The 20,653-nt window shown below is 42.1% G+C and overlaps 1 protein-coding gene across 1 annotated transcript in view; it reads right to left on the bottom strand.

The window, feature by feature from the left end:
- Aoah (acyloxyacyl hydrolase) overlaps positions 1-20,653 on the bottom strand; it is a 205,263-nt gene that overhangs the window by 13,303 nt on the left and 171,307 nt on the right. Inside the window, exons 14-19 of the mRNA XM_041645717.1 lie at positions 20,515-20,551; positions 19,593-19,667; positions 14,284-14,456; positions 9,373-9,431; positions 9,169-9,228; positions 7,061-7,157 (exon numbers count right to left, since the gene is read on the bottom strand). Coding sequence (XP_041501651.1) covers positions 7,061-7,157; positions 9,169-9,228; positions 9,373-9,431; positions 14,284-14,456; positions 19,593-19,667; positions 20,515-20,551 — 501 coding nt within the window. The remainder of the gene's footprint in view (positions 1-7,060; positions 7,158-9,168; positions 9,229-9,372; positions 9,432-14,283; positions 14,457-19,592; positions 19,668-20,514; positions 20,552-20,653) is intronic.

The raw sequence follows: 20,653 nt of genomic DNA, 5'->3' as shown, positions 1-20,653 counted from the left end.
TTTACCTCATCGTGGCTCCTTCTGAGCTGTTGCCTTGGGCTGGGAGTTTTCAGAACAGCAATAATCTCCCCACTGTGTTTTTTTTTTTTTCTAAGTTAAAAAGAGCGCTTGTGAAATTCACGGGGTGAATGTGGCTTGTGTGTTAGGGCGGGCAGGGGAAGTCAAGTGAGTGTTAAAATGCGCAGCAACCGTTTAAGTCCATCTGATCTTTCCCTCGTGTGGCAGGACAGGTCTCTTTGCAGATGGGAAGATGACATTTTGCTAATATCTCCTCTCACGTGCTGCCATTTGCAGACACTGCCTATGTACATCAAGCAGTCACCAAGAACAATCATACAGCGTGTCAGAAATATAATTGCATAAAATTATCTCAACACTGCATTTAGAGAGAGCATGGCTACAGAGAAAATATTATGAGCCCCAAAGAGATGAAAAGTAATAAAACTGTCCTTCAACAGGGATAAAAGACTACGCATGTCAGTTCCTCCTCGGTGGCAGTACAATTAATTCTACATTGTAATATCACAGAGCCAAAAAGAATTCCTCACAGAAATGGCAGTCCCTGGAGAGCCTTTAGAGGGAACCATCTGAGACTTCTGCTTCCAGCAGAACACCTCACTTTTTTTTTTTAGCATGCATCAAAATCTGCAGTGCAGTTATGATTCCAATTGTGCTCTCCACCAGTTTCTCAAGTTTCCTCAACCTCAAGGCCAGAGGACTGTGCTCTTTCCTTCTCCTTATCCCGGGGAAGGATGGAGGCACTGTCTGGTGAAGTCACTGGCATGAGGCTGAATCAATCCTCTGTTGCTTTTCAATGACTACTGAGATGCCATCCTTTCTTACTGTCCAACCTTTGTCCCCAAGGTGGAAAATAATGTTTCCATTATCAGAGTTCAGTGGGAAATACCATGCTGATGCCCCACTTATTCCTGAACAAGGTGATAGGTGGCTCTTTTTCTTTTTTGTCTATTTTTGAGTCAGGGTGTTATATAGTTTGGATTGGTTTCCAACTTGCTAGATATACAAGGATGTCCTTGAACTCCTGATCTCATGCCCCTACATCCCAAGCACTAGCAATACCAGCATGTACCAGCATGCCCAGCTCGTTTCACTTTCAGGGCACACTCCTGGGTTTAATTGGTGGTTCTTAGAAGAAACTGCTGTTGGTAAGTAGCATTTGCACCTCTTGGAAAACTCTCAATGAGTCGTCCGCCGTGCCATTATGTGGTGTGTTCCCCATATGGAACTGGTATGGATTTGTCCTTCGATGGAAAGCTAAGAGTTGCCCTGATGAGGAAGCCACACTCACTATTATGAAGAAGCTCAGTTGGTTCTTCTAAACCAGATTGCACCCCTCAAAAGTTTGTTTCCTGCCTTTGGCTGCAGTGTTCATTAAAAGGGAGTGGCCATAGGAAGCTGCCCTGCCTCTGTTTCCAGTTGCCTGCGTGTTTGGACATTATTGGAGCACACAACCTTGGAATCAGGATTTTTGTTTTTGGTTCAATTCCAATTACTCTAAATTTCTTTGCATGTCATAATGATGCTCGTCTAGGTTCCAGGTCCCCTTCCTGACCACAAGGCCAGCTCTACCTGTTCAGGGATGCCCCTCCCTGCCTGCTCATGTGATGTGCAAACCATTCATGCTTGCTTCAGGCTCTTCACTTTCCTCTTGTCCAGTAGGGGATGAGCCAGTGTTCTGCCCCTTTCTGGGAATTGTTTTTCAATTTGCTAGCTTTATGTGATTATCTATCAAACCCACCTCCAGTATGAATATCCAACAGGTTATGTGTTAAGAATGGCCAGATGTGTTAAGAGTTTCTGTAAATGCAGAGTTGAGGTCACACCTATGGACCCTTGAATGCTGGCTCTTTATATTTATATGGTATCCATCTCCTCTCTCCTTGCACTCGATCAGAAATTGACAAGGATGGGGTGGGGCAGGGATTCCACCTGGTTTGGACCTCAGCCTCTAGTCCTTGAGACCTCAGAAGTGATTTTGCTTCCATTCTCTTGTGTACCTTTCATTTCACTCATGGCCCCGCAGCTTCCTAGATAGAGCCTGCTGGGAAACTGCAGGTGGATGAGGAAAGTCGCCAGTCAGAGCCCTTTGGTATTAAGGAGATACATAGCGAGTTGTGAACTTCACCCAAATCTCCACGGCTTCCCTGGTGTGCTGAAGTAGGAAGCCTCAAGCAGAACTTCTAGACTTTCTACATTTGCAGAGAAGGTGGCATGACAAGCTCGGCCAAGATGCGCATCTCCACCTACTACAATGTATGGTCGGATTATACTAATGAAAATATTTGACACAGAATGAAGCGATGTGACTAAAACTAATGAGACAAATTAATTTTAGTGCAGTTTGTAAACCAGCTCTGAAAATACTGTCAACAGCTGACATACGAGTCCTTCACAGGTCCCTTTTAACAAGTGTTATTAACAAGTAATTTATGTACAATAAATCACACGTGTTTCAAGCGAAAGACAACAACAACAAAACGTTTGCCTTCAGTGGTCAGAAGAAAATCTACAATAGAATCGCAGTGATTGGGAGGCGAGAAAACTTCACAGTGGAAGGCAAATGTGAGTTAACAAAAATGTTAAAAAGTGTTTAAAAAATGGTTTAAGTCAAGATAGAGTTTCTTGAAAAAGCCATTGCTAGGATAGAGTTCCCTGAGGGAGCCATTGCTAGGATTCTTGTGTTAAAGGGGTCAGAGTTGCTTATGTAGGAGTTTCTTTCAGCTTGGCTCACTGTTGACTCCAAGGTTTAAAATTTTTCTAAAATATTTCCATTTTAATTTGAGTTTCTGTGGTCCCCAAAGGAATGGAGAGATGTAGATATATCTCTTCATAGAACAGACAGATAAAATTCAATCATCAGAACTGATAACTGTTTTCAAAATGGTCCCTCTTAGTCACTTTGGAGGCTAAGCAATTCTACACTTGTGGGATTATGAACAGGAAACACAGCAGTGAAGAATAAAAGAAAGGGAGGAGGATATTTACTTGCTAAGTTTTGCCACGAAGCATGGATGTAATGCGGGGAGGAAGGGGCTGTTTTCTTCTTGTGTGGCAGGCAATGAGGGGACTGGAGCCCAGGGCTCCTGTACATTGGACAAGGGCTTTAGCACTGCATTGCTACTCCAGGCAAGGACTTCTTCCCATTATCACCATACTCAGACAGTTCTCAATGGTTTCAATAATAATAATGTATTCCTCCCAGTTGGGAAGCTTATCCATGCTTTCAAATTTGGTCTCAACTTTGCATCATAGCAGACTAGCATGGCAGAGTCCAGCCTTCAGAATAACTGATTTGCCATATGAAATAATAGTTAATATTAAAAGAACACAGCACAAAGTCATCAAGTATGCAATCAGTCAATCCACAGGAAAACAATTTTTTTCATACAATTATTTTTTCTTCCAAAGTACTGGTTGCCACATAGAAGTGGCCACCAGGGATGTAAAATTTAAGGGTGAGTAGCTCACAGGCAAGACTATAGGTTTTATGTGTACCTTGCCTATTACTAGATGGAATGATTCTTTGTGACAGTTTCAGGATAAGATTCTGTTTTCAGGAGAAAGGCAACCGCAGATATGGCATGTATTTCTTCCTCAAGAAGAGGCTCAGTCAAGGACAACATGGCAGATTAGACTTTCCCACTTGTTTTTGTGTGTGTTTATGGATGGGCATCCACACATTCGTGTGTGTGTGTGTGTGTGTATGTGTGTGTGTAAGCAAGAGGTAGATGTTGAGCTTTTTCCTCAGTTGCTTGATACATTAGCTTTTGAGACAAGATTTCTCACTGAACCGGGAGCTCATCGACTTGTCCAGGATGTCTGGGAAGGGAGTTTCAGGGATCTGCTCAGTGGTAGGATTATAGACATGTGCCATGGTACCCCATTTCTATGTGGAATCTGGGGATCCAAACTCAGGTCCTCAGGCTTGTGTGGCAGGCACTTTACCAACACAGTCGTCTCCCCAGGACTCCTATTTGTGTTTTGGAAGAACTAAATTAAGCTTCTTGAATGATCATGGAACATCTGTTGGGATTTGGTGCATAATATATTTTCTCTATCTGTAAGTCAGAAAAATTCTACTCACGGCCATCTTTTCAGAGAGCCACAGAAGCAGTGGGGAAAGATTTATAGGGCGTGTGGTAGCTCTTGCTTTGATGAATAGTAAAACTAGCAGATATTTAAAACAGAAGTCTGCATTCTGATCAGCACCATGAGGTCATTGGCTGCTTTTGCAGACATACAGGGGAGAGAGCACAAGTTTATTACAGCTGGGCTGTCTTTGAAGCCAGGGGCAGCAGGAGGTATGTTTAAGCTGTCAATGTGAAAATGACCTTATCAGTCAAGACACATTTTCCTTCTTCCACCACTGGGAAGGTGGGGGAGAAAGGAAAAGGATGTCACAATGCTCAAGTTGACATGTCTTGGAGGCAAATTTTCTACTTCTGCTTAGTTCATAAGCGGTTGGAGAATGAGTCAGCAAATGACAAATGACAGAAGGAGCCATCACCTTTCAGTGCTGGACCCAGGCTGTCAGAGCAGAGAGCAAATAGGTCTTGTGCCTACCTCCAAGTGTCAGGGATGCTAAGCTCCCATTTTCTCTGTCACAGGGATGTGAGATTGTGTGATGAGAAAGGAGGACATTTGTGGTGCGGTACTCAGCTCTAATGCAGTGTGGAGACTAGGGCAATTTTCATAGGGCTCCAGACTGCAGATTTAATAAACACCTTTACTGGGTTTTTATTTCTGATGAAAGGAGACCTGGGTAATAATGAGCTGCATTTACACCACAGCTTCCTCGGGGGACTTGTGGAAATATTTCCTCAGGTATGAATGATGATGCTTGGACTCTGGAAGAGAATACTTACGTGGAAGAATGTGGGGGGTGCTTTACCCACAATGACGACAAGCCGGCAGATGATGCCAGCTAACGGTTATCCTGTCTTTGCTATTCCACAATCCTATGATCTATGTCTGAACTGAGATAAGAACATGCTTATAAATTCTGGGCTCTTCTTATAATAGCAAGTTATAAGCACTAGGGACAGATTATCAAGTTAATAGGCTGCCATGATTTTTAAGATGAGAGGTTATCCCCAGAGATGGGTCTGGAGTAGATGATTGTTCTATGTACTATGATAAATGCTAGGATTTCAAGTTTAAAATTTCTTAACTTGGTCACAAGTTGAGATATTATAATAGTCCCCAAAAGGGAGATACAAATTCTGGCCCTTTCAGAGGAAGACATGGAAGTCCATAGCCATTAAATGCCTTATGGGGCATTGATACAGGAAAGTCCCAGAACACCACCCTCTGCCTCCACTCTCCTTTTCCTGTGCCCATATGTCTTCCCTGCTTGGGTGCTCAATAACTTCAAATGGCCAAGAGGAAGCTGGCAAAACTGAATCTTCACACTTGTTTTTAAGAACTTGGAGAGGAATTATGAAACAGGAAATTTTTCTCATTGTTGATAGGAATTTCCAAGCAAGGGATTTGATACTAAGATGTGCATATGGTTGATCAGACATTTTCTTCACTGTGTAGCCATTGGCACAGTGCATATGCTCCTGAAAAAGAATCCCCACATAAGCACCTGTAAATAACCCCAATAAAACACACCGTGTCCTACATAGACTCAGAGATATGAAAGTCAAGAGGGGCTAGCTGGGAAGTGGAAGAGTGTTAATGGGTGTAGGAGGAGGACAAGAGATGGTAACAGGAGGTGAGTATGATTGAAATATATTATGTGCATGTTCAAAATGTCAGAATGAAGCAATTATTATGCATAATTAATATATGCTAATAAAAACATTTAAAAGGGAATCCCACTTGGAGGTTTTGGAGTTGGAGAGGATAGAGATGCCCAGCGAAATGCCTGCATCACCAGAGATAATGAATGACAGTTGTAGAAATCATTCTGGACAATAAAAAATGTCCCACATGAATGTTAGACATTATTAGATTTTCAATAACTTTTACTCACATTCAAGGATGGTAACGATCAAAGATCACTTGGTGGTGCATTTGTTTACATCAAGAATTCATTAATAAGTCTTTAACCCTGCATTTTAATGAGAGGTTATTTATCAAAGTGTCTCTCCCTATGAGAGAACTGAGTGTCATGTAGGCAGGAAATCTAGTAAAGCCTGATCAATCTTGTTGAAAGGATGTTCAGAGCTGCAGTCCTCCAGCCTGCAATGCAAACCATGTCAGCTAATGTAATATTCAATAATTCATGACGGCCATCTGCTGCCTTCCAGATGCTTGAGCTGGGAGGCTAGGGTTGAGGGACAGTGATGAGGAATCTTCGCTCTGCTGCACATACTGAAGCCTTACATTAGCATCATCTCAGCTGGCAGTCAATCAACAGGGCCTTTTCTCATCCAGAAAATGCTTAACAATGAAAACGAATCTTGGGAGGGTTACAAACAAGAAGTAATTTTTTTAAAAAGAGAACCCTTTATGATGAATGAGTGAGTCTAGTAAGCAAGCCTGAGTTCGTGTGGTTATTTGTCGGTGGCTCCCATGTTTAGTTAGAATGCTATCAAAAAATATTCTTTCCAGAGAGTTGGGACATGGTTTACTTCTAGAAGGACTTTTTTTTTTTCCTTTCGCTAAGAGCTTCTGGTTAGTTTCAGGTCCAGGCTTATTCCAGGTATTGAGCACTCTACCGCAGGGGGCGTGGCCTCACTCTTTGCTTCTGTCACATCTATTTCCAGCACACTGGTAAACAAGGCATTGCTAATCTGTCAAAAATTGCTAGTTGAGTCCTTTAGAGCAGGGACTTCCAGCTCCAACTCGCCCCAGCCACTCACTGGTCCTGTTGATTCAGAGGCTCTAGAACAATGGAGAATTGAGGAGGTGGCATTGATTCTCAACCTGCCAGATAGCACCTCATGCTTTCTCTTTTCTCAATGCTCAGAGTCGTCATGTCAGATACACAGGGGTCGCCCTGCCTAGTCTGCTCCATGCACTGTGTAACACAGCCCCACCCTGCAGCTGCTGGGCTTGCCTCCCATCAAGATGAAAACAAGCGACTTACTTTCGTGGAAGGCAAAGTCCATGTAGAAAAGATTGAAGTTTGTGAATGTCTCGGTGGCTGCCATTTTTTTCAGTGTATTGGAGAGTTGGTCTGCTCTCTGAATTCAAGGGAAACAAAGAATTCCATGAAACCTCAGCTTTGACTTTCATGGGACAATTCAGGCAGAGAAAGAAATTGATCTTCCACACACCACTCCACTTTCCTATCTCCAAACCATCAGCAGAAAACAGCTCTGCACATTAAAATATATTCATGTGCAAATGGCCTAGGAATATATGAAAAATGTTACTATTCATTAGGAATCAAACCAGTGTAAATTAAAGTAGTAAGATTCTACTTTTTCTACATGAATTTGACAAAGATGAGATGAACAACCTTGATAATATTGAATGTCAGGGTGAATGAATGAAGACATAGGTTAGTTTCATGGCTCTAGACAAGAGCTTGGCTATACCAATCATATCCTTAACATGAAGAATATATCTAAGAAGAGCTTGACATAGAAAACAGAGACACCACAAAACACATGTCTTGTTATTCATCATGGTGTAAAACTGGAAACAACCATGTGTCCAGCTGCACACATGGGTGGATAAATCCTGCCACATTCATATGTTGGACATTGCAAAATAGTTGTGCTATTATAATGTGGAGAAACAATATAAGAACATTGGAATTTGTATGAGTATTCTCAGTCTAGTAGGCAAAACCCCAAGATACCTATGGAGGTGATAATAGACACTCACATATTGATACGTGAATGATTGTCTTCTCTGTATGTGCGCATGTGCATGCACATGTGCAGATTGTATACATGTGTATAGATGCCAAAAGATGGCCTCAGACATTACTGCTTAGGATCCATCCACCTTGGTTTTGGAGATAGGGACTCTCATTGGCCTAGACTTGCTTATTTGATTAGGTTGCCGGGATGGCCATTGAATTCCAGGGACGCTCCTGACCACTTTCCCAGCATTCTGCTCTTGCTTTTCACTTGGGTTCTGGGGACTGAATTCTAACTCATGTGATTACATGGCAAGCACTTTACTGACTGATTAAGCTATCTCCCTAGCCTAAATTTGTGTGTGTGTATGTGTGTGTGTGTGTGCATACAGGTGTTCTTGCACATGTGTGTGCATGTGTCTGTGCCATACACAGTCATTGAGGTCAGAGAAGAATGGTGAGTCACTCTGTCACTCTCTGTTTTATTGCCATGACACGGGTTCTCTTATCGAGCCTGGAGCTGGGCTGGCTGTCTTGTCTCTGTCCCCCACAGCACTGTAGTTACAGCCATGTGTGCAGCCGTGACTAGCTTCATATGTATGTGCTGGCAATTTGAACTCAAAATTTCAAACTTGTGCAGCAAATGCTCTTAGCTATCAAGTCATCTTCTTGGCCCCAAAAGCTGTAGCTCAGCCCTCAAACTTGTTATCCCCCGCCTCTGCCTCTGCAGCATGATCTCCCAGTGTATACGAGCACAGCTGACTACAGCCCAATTTTTGTTGCTGTTCTTAGTAGATTTTTATACATTTTATGTTTTCAAATTTTTTTATCAGACTGTATATTTTTTTAAATTTGAAAGTTCTTTACAATAAAGTTATATTAACAAAATTTGTAGCTGGTAGACCATGCCTGCTATCTCAGGACCTGGAAAACTGAGGCAAGAAAGAAAATTTTCTGTGTTTTCAGCGCAAGCCTGGGCCACATATCCAGGTTTGTCTCAAAAATAAAAAACAAAAAAAGTTTCATTAATTTTTATAAAGATAATTTACAACCTATGAACAACGTATAAGATACTTTGCTTGGGAAATGAATTCTTTCAGACATGTGAGGTGATCCTCTCTGAGCACCCCGTCACACATAAGACTTATCTTCCTCAGCTCCCCAGTTCATTGCTTTATTTTACCAACTGTGTGTGTATATGTGTTCATGCATGAGACATGTATGCCCTCCTGGAGAGGGGTGGAGGTAGACAGGACACACAAGTTCTTTTGCCCTCTCTGGCTCCATGACCATGCCAGGCTGGTGACCATTATGCTGTAGATTCCCATCGTGGGGGTAAGTCTACTGCAAACAGAGTACAGGGACAGAGGACTCAGTGGCTCTACCTGTGAAGTGAGAGTCCGGAGGGTCTTGTTGGAAGACATCCATCCACCGCAGGGGCTGACCTGAGTGAAGATAAAAAGCACTTTGATTAAAGAGGCATAGACACAGTAAGGGGTGTGTACACATGTGCTTGTGTGCATTTGAGTGTGTGTGTATATGTGTGTGTGTGTGTATGATGAGGTCATGGAGCAGGCCTCTGGACTTACCTGGAGGCAGCTCAGGAAAGAGAAGAAGTCTGCATAGGTCACATCTTTATTGAGCTGGCCTGGAAAACACAGAGGTCTGATAAGTCATATGCAATCAGATGGCAATGCTCAGGGACATTTGTAGATGACCCTGTCTGCCTTTCAGATGGTGGCATTTATCCTGATTTGATTTGTCAGTCAGCATAGCTTTGAGGAATGCCTGTATTTTATTTCTGTCTAACCCCAAGTTAGGAAGGAGCCCTAAGCAGTCTATGCCCAGCTTTCCTTAGTCTTGGAGAGGAAAGGATTGGAGTACTGGCTTCATCTCATCTCCAGAGACAGCAGTCTCCTCCAGCTATAAATGGATCAGAGTGACTTGAGCAAAGCTCATCACCAGGCAACACCTGCTCCTTGGTGATGCCATCAAACTCCAAGCTTCTGTGAAGCTCAGAGAGCCCCATCCCAGGTGGGAATGACTTAATCCTCCTTTCTGGTCGTATGAAATACTTAGGACTGAGCCAGTTGTTCCATGTTGAGGACTGGCATTCAGAATGCCTGAAATTCTGAACCAAAGCCCTTCAAATATGACTGGGGTGGCTCCCTTACACTCGGGTGGGATGGGAGATGTCAGTGGATATTCATCTCTCTTGATGATACTGGATTAAGAGCTTTTCCATAGTTGTCTTACTGAGTCCTAGGTAGGAAATGTACCTCACAGGGATTTTTTGTTTGTTATTGTTGTTGTTTTGTTTGTTTGTTTGTTTTACTCAGGTAAAAGAAGTATATAAAAACAAAGGGGAAAGTGTTGCATGAATTATTATGGTTTGCATATGAATCTGTCCTATTCCATGTCTGAAACACTCATTTCCCAGCCTGTGACACTGTCTTAAGAAGTTCTGAAAACTTAAAGAGGTGACCCTGGCTGGAGGAAGCAGTTCATTGGGAATGTCTTTAAAGGTTATACCTGGTTTCCAGTTCCTCCTTTCTGCCTGCTTCCTGTTAGTCATCAGGTAACCCCCCCCACACACACACCTCCACTGCCATGACACCTGCAGGGGTACATTGGGTCAAGCCAGGGGGACTAAATCTTTGGCATGATGAGCCCAGATAGACAAGTCTTCCTCTACACAATTTGTCTCGGGTATTATGTCATTGTAGGAAAAATTCTGTCATCCTGGAGTCTACCCAGAAACTGTGGAAGTACTAGCTATAGCCACTGTGATATCTTCTCTCTCCCAGTGCTGACCATCCCTCTTTATAGTTTATCCACCTCAGAAGCAGTCAGTTTTTGTGCTGTGACTGACATACAAAATCCATCTCCCCCACCAATCTCCAGGATGAACAGCTGATGCTGGATCCAATTAAATACTTCTCACACTTTCAAAAAATTAAAGAGGATAATAGAGGATCTTAGAGCATCTCAAAGTCAAGAGAAAAACATCAGGTGATGGAACAGGGCCTTGCTTTTTACTTGTATATTAGATAAGAAACACTGAAAAGTAGATTTGACTTGCTTGTCTTGGACGGAACATATGTTGATCTTCCAATGTGGTATAAGGGAATGTCAGATCTAGAAGGCCACAAGTGATGACTGCCAGTAAAGTCATGGTGATCCGCTAGTCAAGTCTTGCTCTGTTCTGCTTTGCCCTGCCCTTCTGCTATCCTGCCAAGATAACAGCATCTTTCTGGGTGTGGGCCCTGGCTATATCCTGGTTCACCAAGTCCAGGCTGCCTTCCTTTGCCTTCTATTGCTTACTGTTCCAACACTGGCTCCCTCTGAACCTGGTGCACAGAGGGATAGGTCTGCCCAACAGGATAGTCTCTGTAATAAGTAGAAGATAGTTGGAAAATGTTCTTAAGTGTTTTTCTTTGATCTTGAATTTGCCAATTTGAAGGAAGGATGCCACAGGGAAGGATGCCTCAGGGGTGCTCAAGTAGAAAGGAGCTTGGAGTGTACTTATGACAGACTAATGGCGTAAAGGAAAGGGAGAGGGGGGTGTGGGTTCTTCCCTTTGTTGGCACTGAGTCTTTATCATTTGCTTTTTAGATGTTATCTTGATTTGTATTTTATAAACCTAGTCTCTCCCCCACAACAGCTGCCCCTGAATTGAAGAGCCGTAGTGTGAACAGGTTGTGTGTGTCTGTAATTCCTTGTCAGAAAGACATCCTAGTTAATCAACAGGGGCCTGAGAGTGTAGCTCAGTAGCATAGCTAGAGCATGTGAGGCTCTGGCTCTGATGCTAGTACCAAAAAGAAGAAAACATCCAGCAGTAGACAGCGGTACCATCTATGGTGAATAGTAATTACTAGGATCTGAAAATTTTCTTATACTCGTGTGTATGTATGTGTGTGTGTTCATGATCCACTGGGGTGTTCCTATGGATGCCACTGGATCTCTTTAAAGATTAAAGGGCAGGTTTCTATTCCAGATGGCTAAAAGACACACATAGTTTGTATCTCAGAAATTTACAAGTTCTTTAGGAGGTATCTCAGAAATTTACAAGTTCTTTAGGAGGGTCCTTAATGTTTATTTATATCTATATTTATCTTTATCATGTCTATCATCTATATCTCTTTCTATACATCTTCTCTCTCTCTCTCTCTCTCTCTCTCTCTCTCTCTCTCTCTCTCTGTGTGTGTGTGTGTGTGTGTGTGTGTGTGTGAGAGAGAGAGAGAGAGAGAGAGAGAGAGAGAGAGAGAGAGAGAGAGAGAGGTGAGACACTGGCTCTTACCTCTACCTCAGTTTGAAATGGCGATACTGCCTCCAGGAATCTCAGAATGAGACCGAGAGCTGTCTAATCCTGTTTTATAATTCCCTCAAGAGCTCGGATTAAAGGCATGCAATGCCCGGTTTTCATGGCAACTAGTGTGGCTGCTGGGATTAAAGGTGTGAGTTACCATTTCTTAGTCTGTAAGGCTGACCAGTAGGGCTGTTTTACACTCTGATCTTCAGGCAAGCTTTATTTTATAAAATACAAATGAAATGTCACTGCAACATTTTACCTTATTTCCTGGAGAAAAGGTCTCTCCCTGAGTCTGGAGTTTGTTCACTGATTCTGCAAGAATAGCTGTCAGTGAGCTACAGAACTGTCCTGTCTCTACTCCTTTCCCCAGTGCTAGGGCTAGATGGATTTCTCTAATCATCTTCTCCCCTTCCTTCTCTCTCAAGTTGCATGGTATCATTGTTACCTACTGCTGTTAAATTAAATGTGCATAGTCAGTTTGATTGAATTTATGTAGCTAGTCTAACCAGAGTTTATGAAATAAAATGAATTTAAAATCAGAAAACTTCAAATTATGTTTCTACATGGTGTGATGGAGTCGAAGGAAGAACAGTCCCCTTCTCTAAGCTTCTCTTATCATGAGAAATTCAGTGATCTAATGGAATTAATTTAAAAAAAAACTACAGTCTTCATGCCCATGGCTTAAAGAGACTTCCCCGGCCCAAGTGGTTGTCTTTAAACACACACTGTGGTTCAGAAAGAAGCGAAGTTCTGTGTGTTATCACATCTTTATCTATAAGGATAAGAAGCTGGATGAAGGCAGGACAGTGCTTTGCTTGGATAATATTTGTGATACACTTTCATCGAGCAAATGACTTCATCTTAATTGGCGGAGTGTAGATACCTGCTTTTTCCCTCAAGTGGGAAGACTAAAGAACTGGGTAATAATTCTTTTTTTTTTTTTTTTTTTGATTTTTCGAGACAGGGTTTCTCCGTAGCTTTTGGTTCCTGTCCTGGAACTAGCTCTTGTAGACCAGGCTGGCCTCAAACTCACAGAGATCCGCCTGCCTCTGCCTCCCGAGTGCTGGGATTAAAGGCGTGCACCACCACCGCCCGGCAAGAACTGGGTATTAATTCTTTTCTCATGTAAATGGGGGGTGATTTCTCATTTGAATGGGAGTGGAATTTCTTGAGTGAGGTAGGAAAGTTGGCTTAACCAAGAACTACAAGAGGACAAAGAGGTTGGGGAGGTGAGAAAGAAAAGCACATAGAGTTACATACTCAAGGGAAAGCTGTGGCTCATGTTCAAGGAGGAGCCAGCTGTGGATAGAAGATTTTACTAACTTATATACACCCTGGCCTCGTCCATTCCACATAGGCTTACATCTCTTTCATGTTGGTCCCCATGTTATACTCAGAACAATTTAAACAGAGATAGGAGACAGCAAGTCTGGTGGCTTGGGCAGATGGGAGACTTGCCAGCAAAGATATTGGCAGAAATACTTTTTATGTACACCAGTGTTGTTCCTTTTGAATAGCTGTCACCCAGGTTTGTCTTGCTCACCTGACAGAACTGTGTTTTTCCTGAGAAGAGCATAGGGACTTAATGTCACACTAGGTCTCAATGGTGGTTGTGACTCTGTGTTGAGCCCTTGAGCATGGGGATGGGTCTACTGGGTGGCTGTAAGTCAGAACTGTCTAATTTTGTTACAGGAATGGAGCCCAGCTATAGCTAAGCTCAGTGGAGAAACAGAAGCAGGCATTTTCTCAGCGGCCCTAAGCATCAGCTATGTTACAGAATTTTCTTTCTCAGTTTCGAGCAAGCCTGGTCTACTTACCTTTCAGTTGTGCTGGGGGCAGTGATTCTTCAGTTATGTTCTACTTTGTGTAACTTAACATTTCCCAAGCAAGCTTATTAGTGAGTTCTTTATGGCATGAATTTACTTCTTTGAATTTCTCTTGCATTAATATCATATACATATCACACACATCACACATACATTTCAAGTGCATCACACATACACATCATACATATCACAAATACACATCACACACATTATACATACATATCAAACATTGCACTTACACACATCATACATACATATCAAACATTACACTTACACACATCATATATATGCATTGCACACACATCACACATACATCCACACATGCGTACACACGGTGAAAAGAATCTGCAAGCATAATATACCTAGAGGGTGGTATTGGTCGTGCAACCTATCCCAGAGAAAAGTTCCGTCTGGCAAACCGTATAAAATAACGTGGCTGCCATTGGGCAGGTGGGAATCTAGATACTTCAGTGTCTGCATGACATTGGAGTACATTTGTTCAGGAGTGGTCATTCCTGGTATTGGGTCAGCTCTCCTGAGGTGGAAGAAACAGCAAGTATCTGATTAGCAGAAAGGTAACATACAAAACACTTTGTATCTGCTGGTTATCAGTACTATTTTGTAAACCACTTTTGACTTCCTATGTTTCTGGCACACAGTTAGACTGCATTTACTGACTCCTTTGAAGTTGAGTAAGCCATATAGCTGGTGGTGTAAAAGCCTCTGGAATGTTCTCTGACTGTATTGCTGGTATAAATAGTGTTACAGATAGTTACGTCACTTGCTTGAGTCGAGAGAAAGAGAGAGAGATAGAGAGAAAGAGAGAGGCAGACAGACCCATGTTCCTGAAGAGTACACAGTGTGAGCAAGAAGGGAAATTTTGTGGTTTTCTACTACTAAGACTTTAGGTTTTTCTTTGTTTGTTTGCTTTTCTGTTTTGGACCATAAGCTTATCTACCCTGACTCTTGGGTACAGGAGAGGGTCTGATATTGCTTAAGATTGATTTGGAGCTTTGGAGTTTTGGGACTTAACAATTGGTTTTTAAAAAATTGCACACAGACCACAGTAGGGAGGCAGATATTTCCAAGGGATGATGTTATTTTATGTGTAGACATTCTCTTACCCTTTATTCTCAGTTTCTGTACTAAATTTGGGCTTTCATCATTGTTCTGATAGACAACTATCCTCTGCTTTATTATTCAAACACTATTTACCAACAATTTTATTTCATACCACTGTCTTTCTATGGCTGGTAGTTGTTGTGGTCCATAGAGCATATAAAATCATCAAAGAAATCTCAAATAAATAACTTAATGTTTTTCTTAGTACGGTTTTATTGTGTAATGAGAAACAATAACCATAGCAACTCTTAAAAGGAAAACATTTCATTGGTGATGGCTTACAGTTCAGAATTTTAGTCCATTATCATCATGGTGGGAAGCATATTGGCACACAAGCAAACATGGTGCTGGAGAGGTAGTTGAGAATTCTGCATCTTGATCTACAGGCACCAGGAAGAGACCGCCACACTGGGTGTGGCTTGAGCACCTGAGACCTCAGGAGTCCCTAGTGACATACTTCCTCCAACAAAGCCACACCTGCTCCAATAAGGTCACATCCACTAATCACACTACTCCCTGTGGGTCAAGCATTCAAACACATTAGTCTACAGGGGCCATTCCTATTCAAACCTGTACACAATGCTGTACCTTAAGGCTTTAGGAAAAAAAAAACAAGCCCAAACAAAATGTATTAGAGAGACAGCAATAATTAGATCGAGATAGAAATAAGTGAAATGCAAACAAAACTACAAAGAGCCATTGAAACAGAGATTTGGTTCTTTGACAAAACAAACAAGATGAGCAAACACTCAGCCAAACGAACTGAATCAAAGACAGAGGAGATCTAAATTAATAAAACAGAGATGAAAGAAAAGCTATTACAAATGAATACCAATAAAATCCAGAGAACCATGAGGATGCAAACCTGAAGAATATATTCTACTAAATTGAAAAATCTAAAAGAAGTGGATGGATATCTGGATACATATCACCTATCTAAGTTAAACCAAGTGAGACAGATTATTTAAACAGATATATAACCAATAATACTGTACCAATAGCAGGAAACCACCCTAAAAAGAAAAGTCCAAGACCCTTGAGGATCACCCATCAATACTTCTCAAATTATTCCACCAAATAGTAAAGGAAGACACTTCCAAACTCTTTTTATGAATCTATTATACCTTAGATAAGGCCTCCATAAAAAGAAAGTAAAACTACAGACCAATCCCCATGATTGACATAGATGGAAATATTCTCAACAAAATACTTGAAAACCAAACACAAGAACACATAAAAGATGTGCTCACCATGCTCAAGTTAGCTTCATTCCAGAGATGCAGCGGTGGTTTGACAAATGCAAACCAATAAATGTAATAATTACATAACTTAAATCGGCCTAAGCTTTGAGGTTCTGTTTCATCACAGCTAGGTGTCAGTGTGGTGATTTCTCAGAAAATTAGGAAACAACCTTCGATAAGACCCAGCAATACCACTTTTGGGTATATATCCAAAGGATGCTCAATTGTGCCACAAGGACATGTGCTCAACTATGTTCATAGCAGCATTGTTTGTCATAGCCAGAACCTGGAACCAACCTAAATGCCCCTCGACCAAAGAATGGATAAGGAAAATGTGGTACATTTACACAATGGAGTACTACACAGTAGAAAAAAAAACCGACATCTTGAATTTTGCAGGAAAATGGATGGAGCTAGAAAACATTATTTTGAGTGAGGTAACCCAGACACAGAAAGATAATTATCATATGTACTCACTCATAGGTGGGTTTTAAACATAAAGCAAAGAAAACCAGCCTACAAACCACAAACCCAGAGAATTTAGACAACAATGAAGACACTAAGAGAGACTTATATAGATCTAATCTACATGGGAAGTAGAAAAAGACAAGATCTCCTGAGTAAATTGGGAGCATGTGGACCTTGCAGGAGGGCTGAAACAGGGAAGGAAGAGGCAGGAAGGGGAGCAGAGAAAAATGTAGAGCTCAATAATAATCAATAAAAAATATTAATCCAGAAAAAAATAATGCAATAATCAAGGATACAAATGACAACAGATGTTGGTAAAGATGTGGGAAGGAACTGTTATTTACTTTCTGTGGGTATGCAAAGAGGTCTGGTCACTGTGGAAATTGATTTGGAGGCTTCTCAAAAAAAATCAAACATAAAACTACCACAAGACACAACTTTACCATTTTTGGGCACACACCTAAAGGACTCAGTATACCACTACAGGGGTATTTGTACATGCTTGTCTCTTGATACTCTTTTCATAATAGCAAGGGAATAGGTTCCACCTAAGTGTCCATTAGCTGAGAAATACAAACGTACACAGTGGGATTTTACTGACCGCCAAAGTCTCTGCTGCTGTAGCTCACACACATTTGCTCTGCTTCAGGGATGTCGAACTTTAGTGGCACATTAAAGAGTCTTAAGGACAGTAATGGATAAGCCTAAGACCAATGAGTCACTTTAGGTAATTAGTGGAAATGCTAGGCACCTCTACACTGCCCTTCTTTCCAAATTCCTGAGGCTAAAAGTTGTCTTCCAGTCAGGACCTTCATTCACGTATCAAGTTCTTACTGAGTAGCCACAGGTAGTCAGAGAACTGAGAGAGACACGTGGCTGCATTACCTCAACATCATTTTAAAAACAAGGTTGAAGAAAGAGACAAATCAGATTCCTGAAACTTGGTCCTGGACAAAGCAATTTTGCAATCCTCTGGCTTGGGCATGGGATGGAACCCTTTGCCCACTATGGGTTATCTACTCCACCTTGATGTTCTGCCATCTGTCTTTATTTTTCTAACCTCTCCACAGGAAATCGCAAAGTGGGCACTGCAGGGACATGCCCCACTGCCAGCTCTGTTCCTTCATCCAAATGCTCACTGCGTCTCTGCCCAGATAGATCCCTGGTAGGAGAGAGGCTGGCGTGGGACTCTAGCTGATGTGTTTGATTTTTGGCTCTTTGGAAAAAAGAAAGCAGGAGTGGGTTGGAGAGACTCAGGATGGGGAGCGTGTTCTCAATGATTCTGGCCTTTGACAGGACAGCTTTTCTTCAGGCACTCTATCCAGTTGTAACCTGTTTGCTTTCTATACTCAGGGGACCCTGATCCAGGGACTGGAGGGACATTATCTGGCTGGAGCAGAGCTTGTTCTCTTTGGCAGTGGAGGTTGGAAGTCACATCTCTGTTTCTCTGCCGTGAGCCCCAGTGGTCTTTTGTTGCCGTTGGATCCCAGAGCCGGACCTAGTACTTGACTCATTGGTGGTGCTCAACACGCGCTTTAAGACAGTGAATAAATAATAGAACATAAGGAAGACCAGAGTGAGCCAGGGAGAGAAGACAAACTTTAATTAGAAATCCTGCCACTCCTGGCTTTGCTATTCAATGGCAGGAGAACAAATTCCTTTACTTTGTGAGCCACAGTTTCCTCATTTCTAATAAGCCAGCAGTCACACTTGCCTCTTTGGGTTGCTGCGGGATGAAATGATACAGAAAGGAGCACAGATCTTGGACCAGGAACAGGCCTTCAGGGGTATGCACTCTTATTGGAAAGTCCTGAATGGCTCATCACAGAGACAGGGACGTGGGTCCTCACAATGTAGCTTTAGGGTCCTGGAGGGACCTAAGTATGAATTGGCCCATGAGTGACAATGGATCATGGGGTGGCATGTCCCCCTCCGACCCTTGAACTGATTTGTCTGCACTTCATTTAGGGTTCTATGGGAGCAAATGAGCTTTAATCCCATTGGCCTTTGTTCCCATCACAGGCTTGGGAGGCCCAGGAAACGGGTAGAACAAGGGGAAGATAAGTGATGAGCTGAGCAGGGAGCCTTCAGCTGGTTAGTCAGTTCTGCTGCCTTGAGCATGTCTTTTACCCCTTCTAGGCTTGTCTTTCATGTTTTCCTAAAATACTAAGCAGATGGCCACTGGGAGCTGCTCCACATCCTGTCTCACCTTTGGCTTACTTTTTAACCACAACCACAGGGCAGATGCCCACATGCAGCTTACTTTTAGGGGTGTACATAGATTTTGATACATCTCTTCAAATGCTGAGGGGGGATTAACGCTAATGGTGTAGTGTAGCAAAGGCTTTTTTACTGTGGGCTATCAGAATAAATGGGATTGAGTACGAGTTACGCGCAGTTTCTTCGCCAAAGGCAGGTCTATTCTGTTCTTCTGCAGAAGAATGTCAGCATAAGAGCGTGGCATGTGTTCCTGTGGGATGACTGGGCTTCTGCTGTATGCTATTGCAAATGTTGTGGATTCCAAGTCTTGGATCTTGGTGAAGCGTATTTCCTGTGGTATAATCCACAGTTTCTCCTGGTGTTCCTTGTTGTGATGTCAGAATTGAGAGCTAAAGGACCAGCTTCATTTCTTTCCACGGGGAGCTTTTCTCACAGGTTGTTCCTTCTTACTGGCGCCAAGTATCCAGGCTTTCCTTCTGAGATAAGCTTATTTGACACCTGCACACTGTGGCAGAGTAGACTGGGGTGGGGAGTGGAGGAGGGGGGAAGCTAGAGCGGAGTCTCAACTGAGCAGGCCCATTATCGTCTTAGCATTGTTGTCATCTTTCTCAACGACTTACCCATTACAGACATCGTTTCCAATCATGGCATAAATCACGATGGCTGGTTGGTCCAATGCCTGGTTCCTAGACAAGCTGAGAAAACACGGAGTCTGAGCAGCACGGTCACCAGCTACACAGGCTGAGCCTGGGAGAATATCCCACAGTTGTGGTAACCACCCACGAAAAACCAACCAGCTTTTCTGACTTTCTTTAACTTCAGAAAAGCTAGTCAGCCCTGTTCTCCTCTATATTCTCAATTCATTTTACCATTAGGAAATGGCATATCAATCATAATATTGAAGAGTAGATTAAAATTTCAGCTGAACAGACTCACCGTTACCTTCTTAGCATCGTTCAAACATTACTATAAATAAGGGCAGGTGAGTTATTCATACCCAGTTTCATAGGACATCCCAGAGCTGTGGGGCCCACTTAATTCACAGAGGTAAGGGCTGCCTGAGGCTTCTGTTTACGATACTACAAACAGCCTTGCATCTGAATTTTCATTCCCAAATAAAACCCCAAATATTAGCTTGCCAGGCGTGGTGTCTCGGCACCTGGGAAGCCATGGAAGGAGAATTACACAAGTTTGAGATGAGTCTGGGTGGCTCTGTCTCAAAATTAGAAACAAAAAATAAAAAAAGATAGGTTTCATATTTATAAAGCCAGACAATGATATAATCAATGTGTTTTTGCGGTTTCGTCTTCAGAGTTGAATTTTATTCAGTTGATATTCATTTTATAGTCCATTGAGAACATAAATGAACCAATTACTTTCCAAGATACTGGCCCAAGAAAAGAAGACCCAGTGGTGCAGATAGTAACAAACCACCTATTGATACTCAGTAGAAATGATATTGGGGTAATAAATGAGAATTTTTCTTCCTTTCGAGATAAGTTAACCATATTTAAAAGTTTCTTAAATGTATTTTCCACTTACCTTTCTATGAAATTCTTCAGATTTCTAGAAGATGCACCTGTAGAATTACAATTAAGAAAATAGTCTTTTAAGTTTAAATGACAGTCCTGATGTCAGCTGAGTTCACATGGGTGATGTCATTGTTCAGCCACCGGAGGCT

Source organism: Microtus oregoni, unplaced genomic scaffold, assembly GCF_018167655.1.
Source record: "Microtus oregoni isolate MIOR12 unplaced genomic scaffold, Mior012 000115F_ref0000277, whole genome shotgun sequence".
NCBI lineage: Eukaryota > Metazoa > Chordata > Mammalia > Rodentia > Cricetidae > Microtus > Microtus oregoni.
The sequence above is the reverse complement of the archived record's forward strand: the minus strand, read 5'-3'. Positions and strand labels throughout refer to the sequence as shown.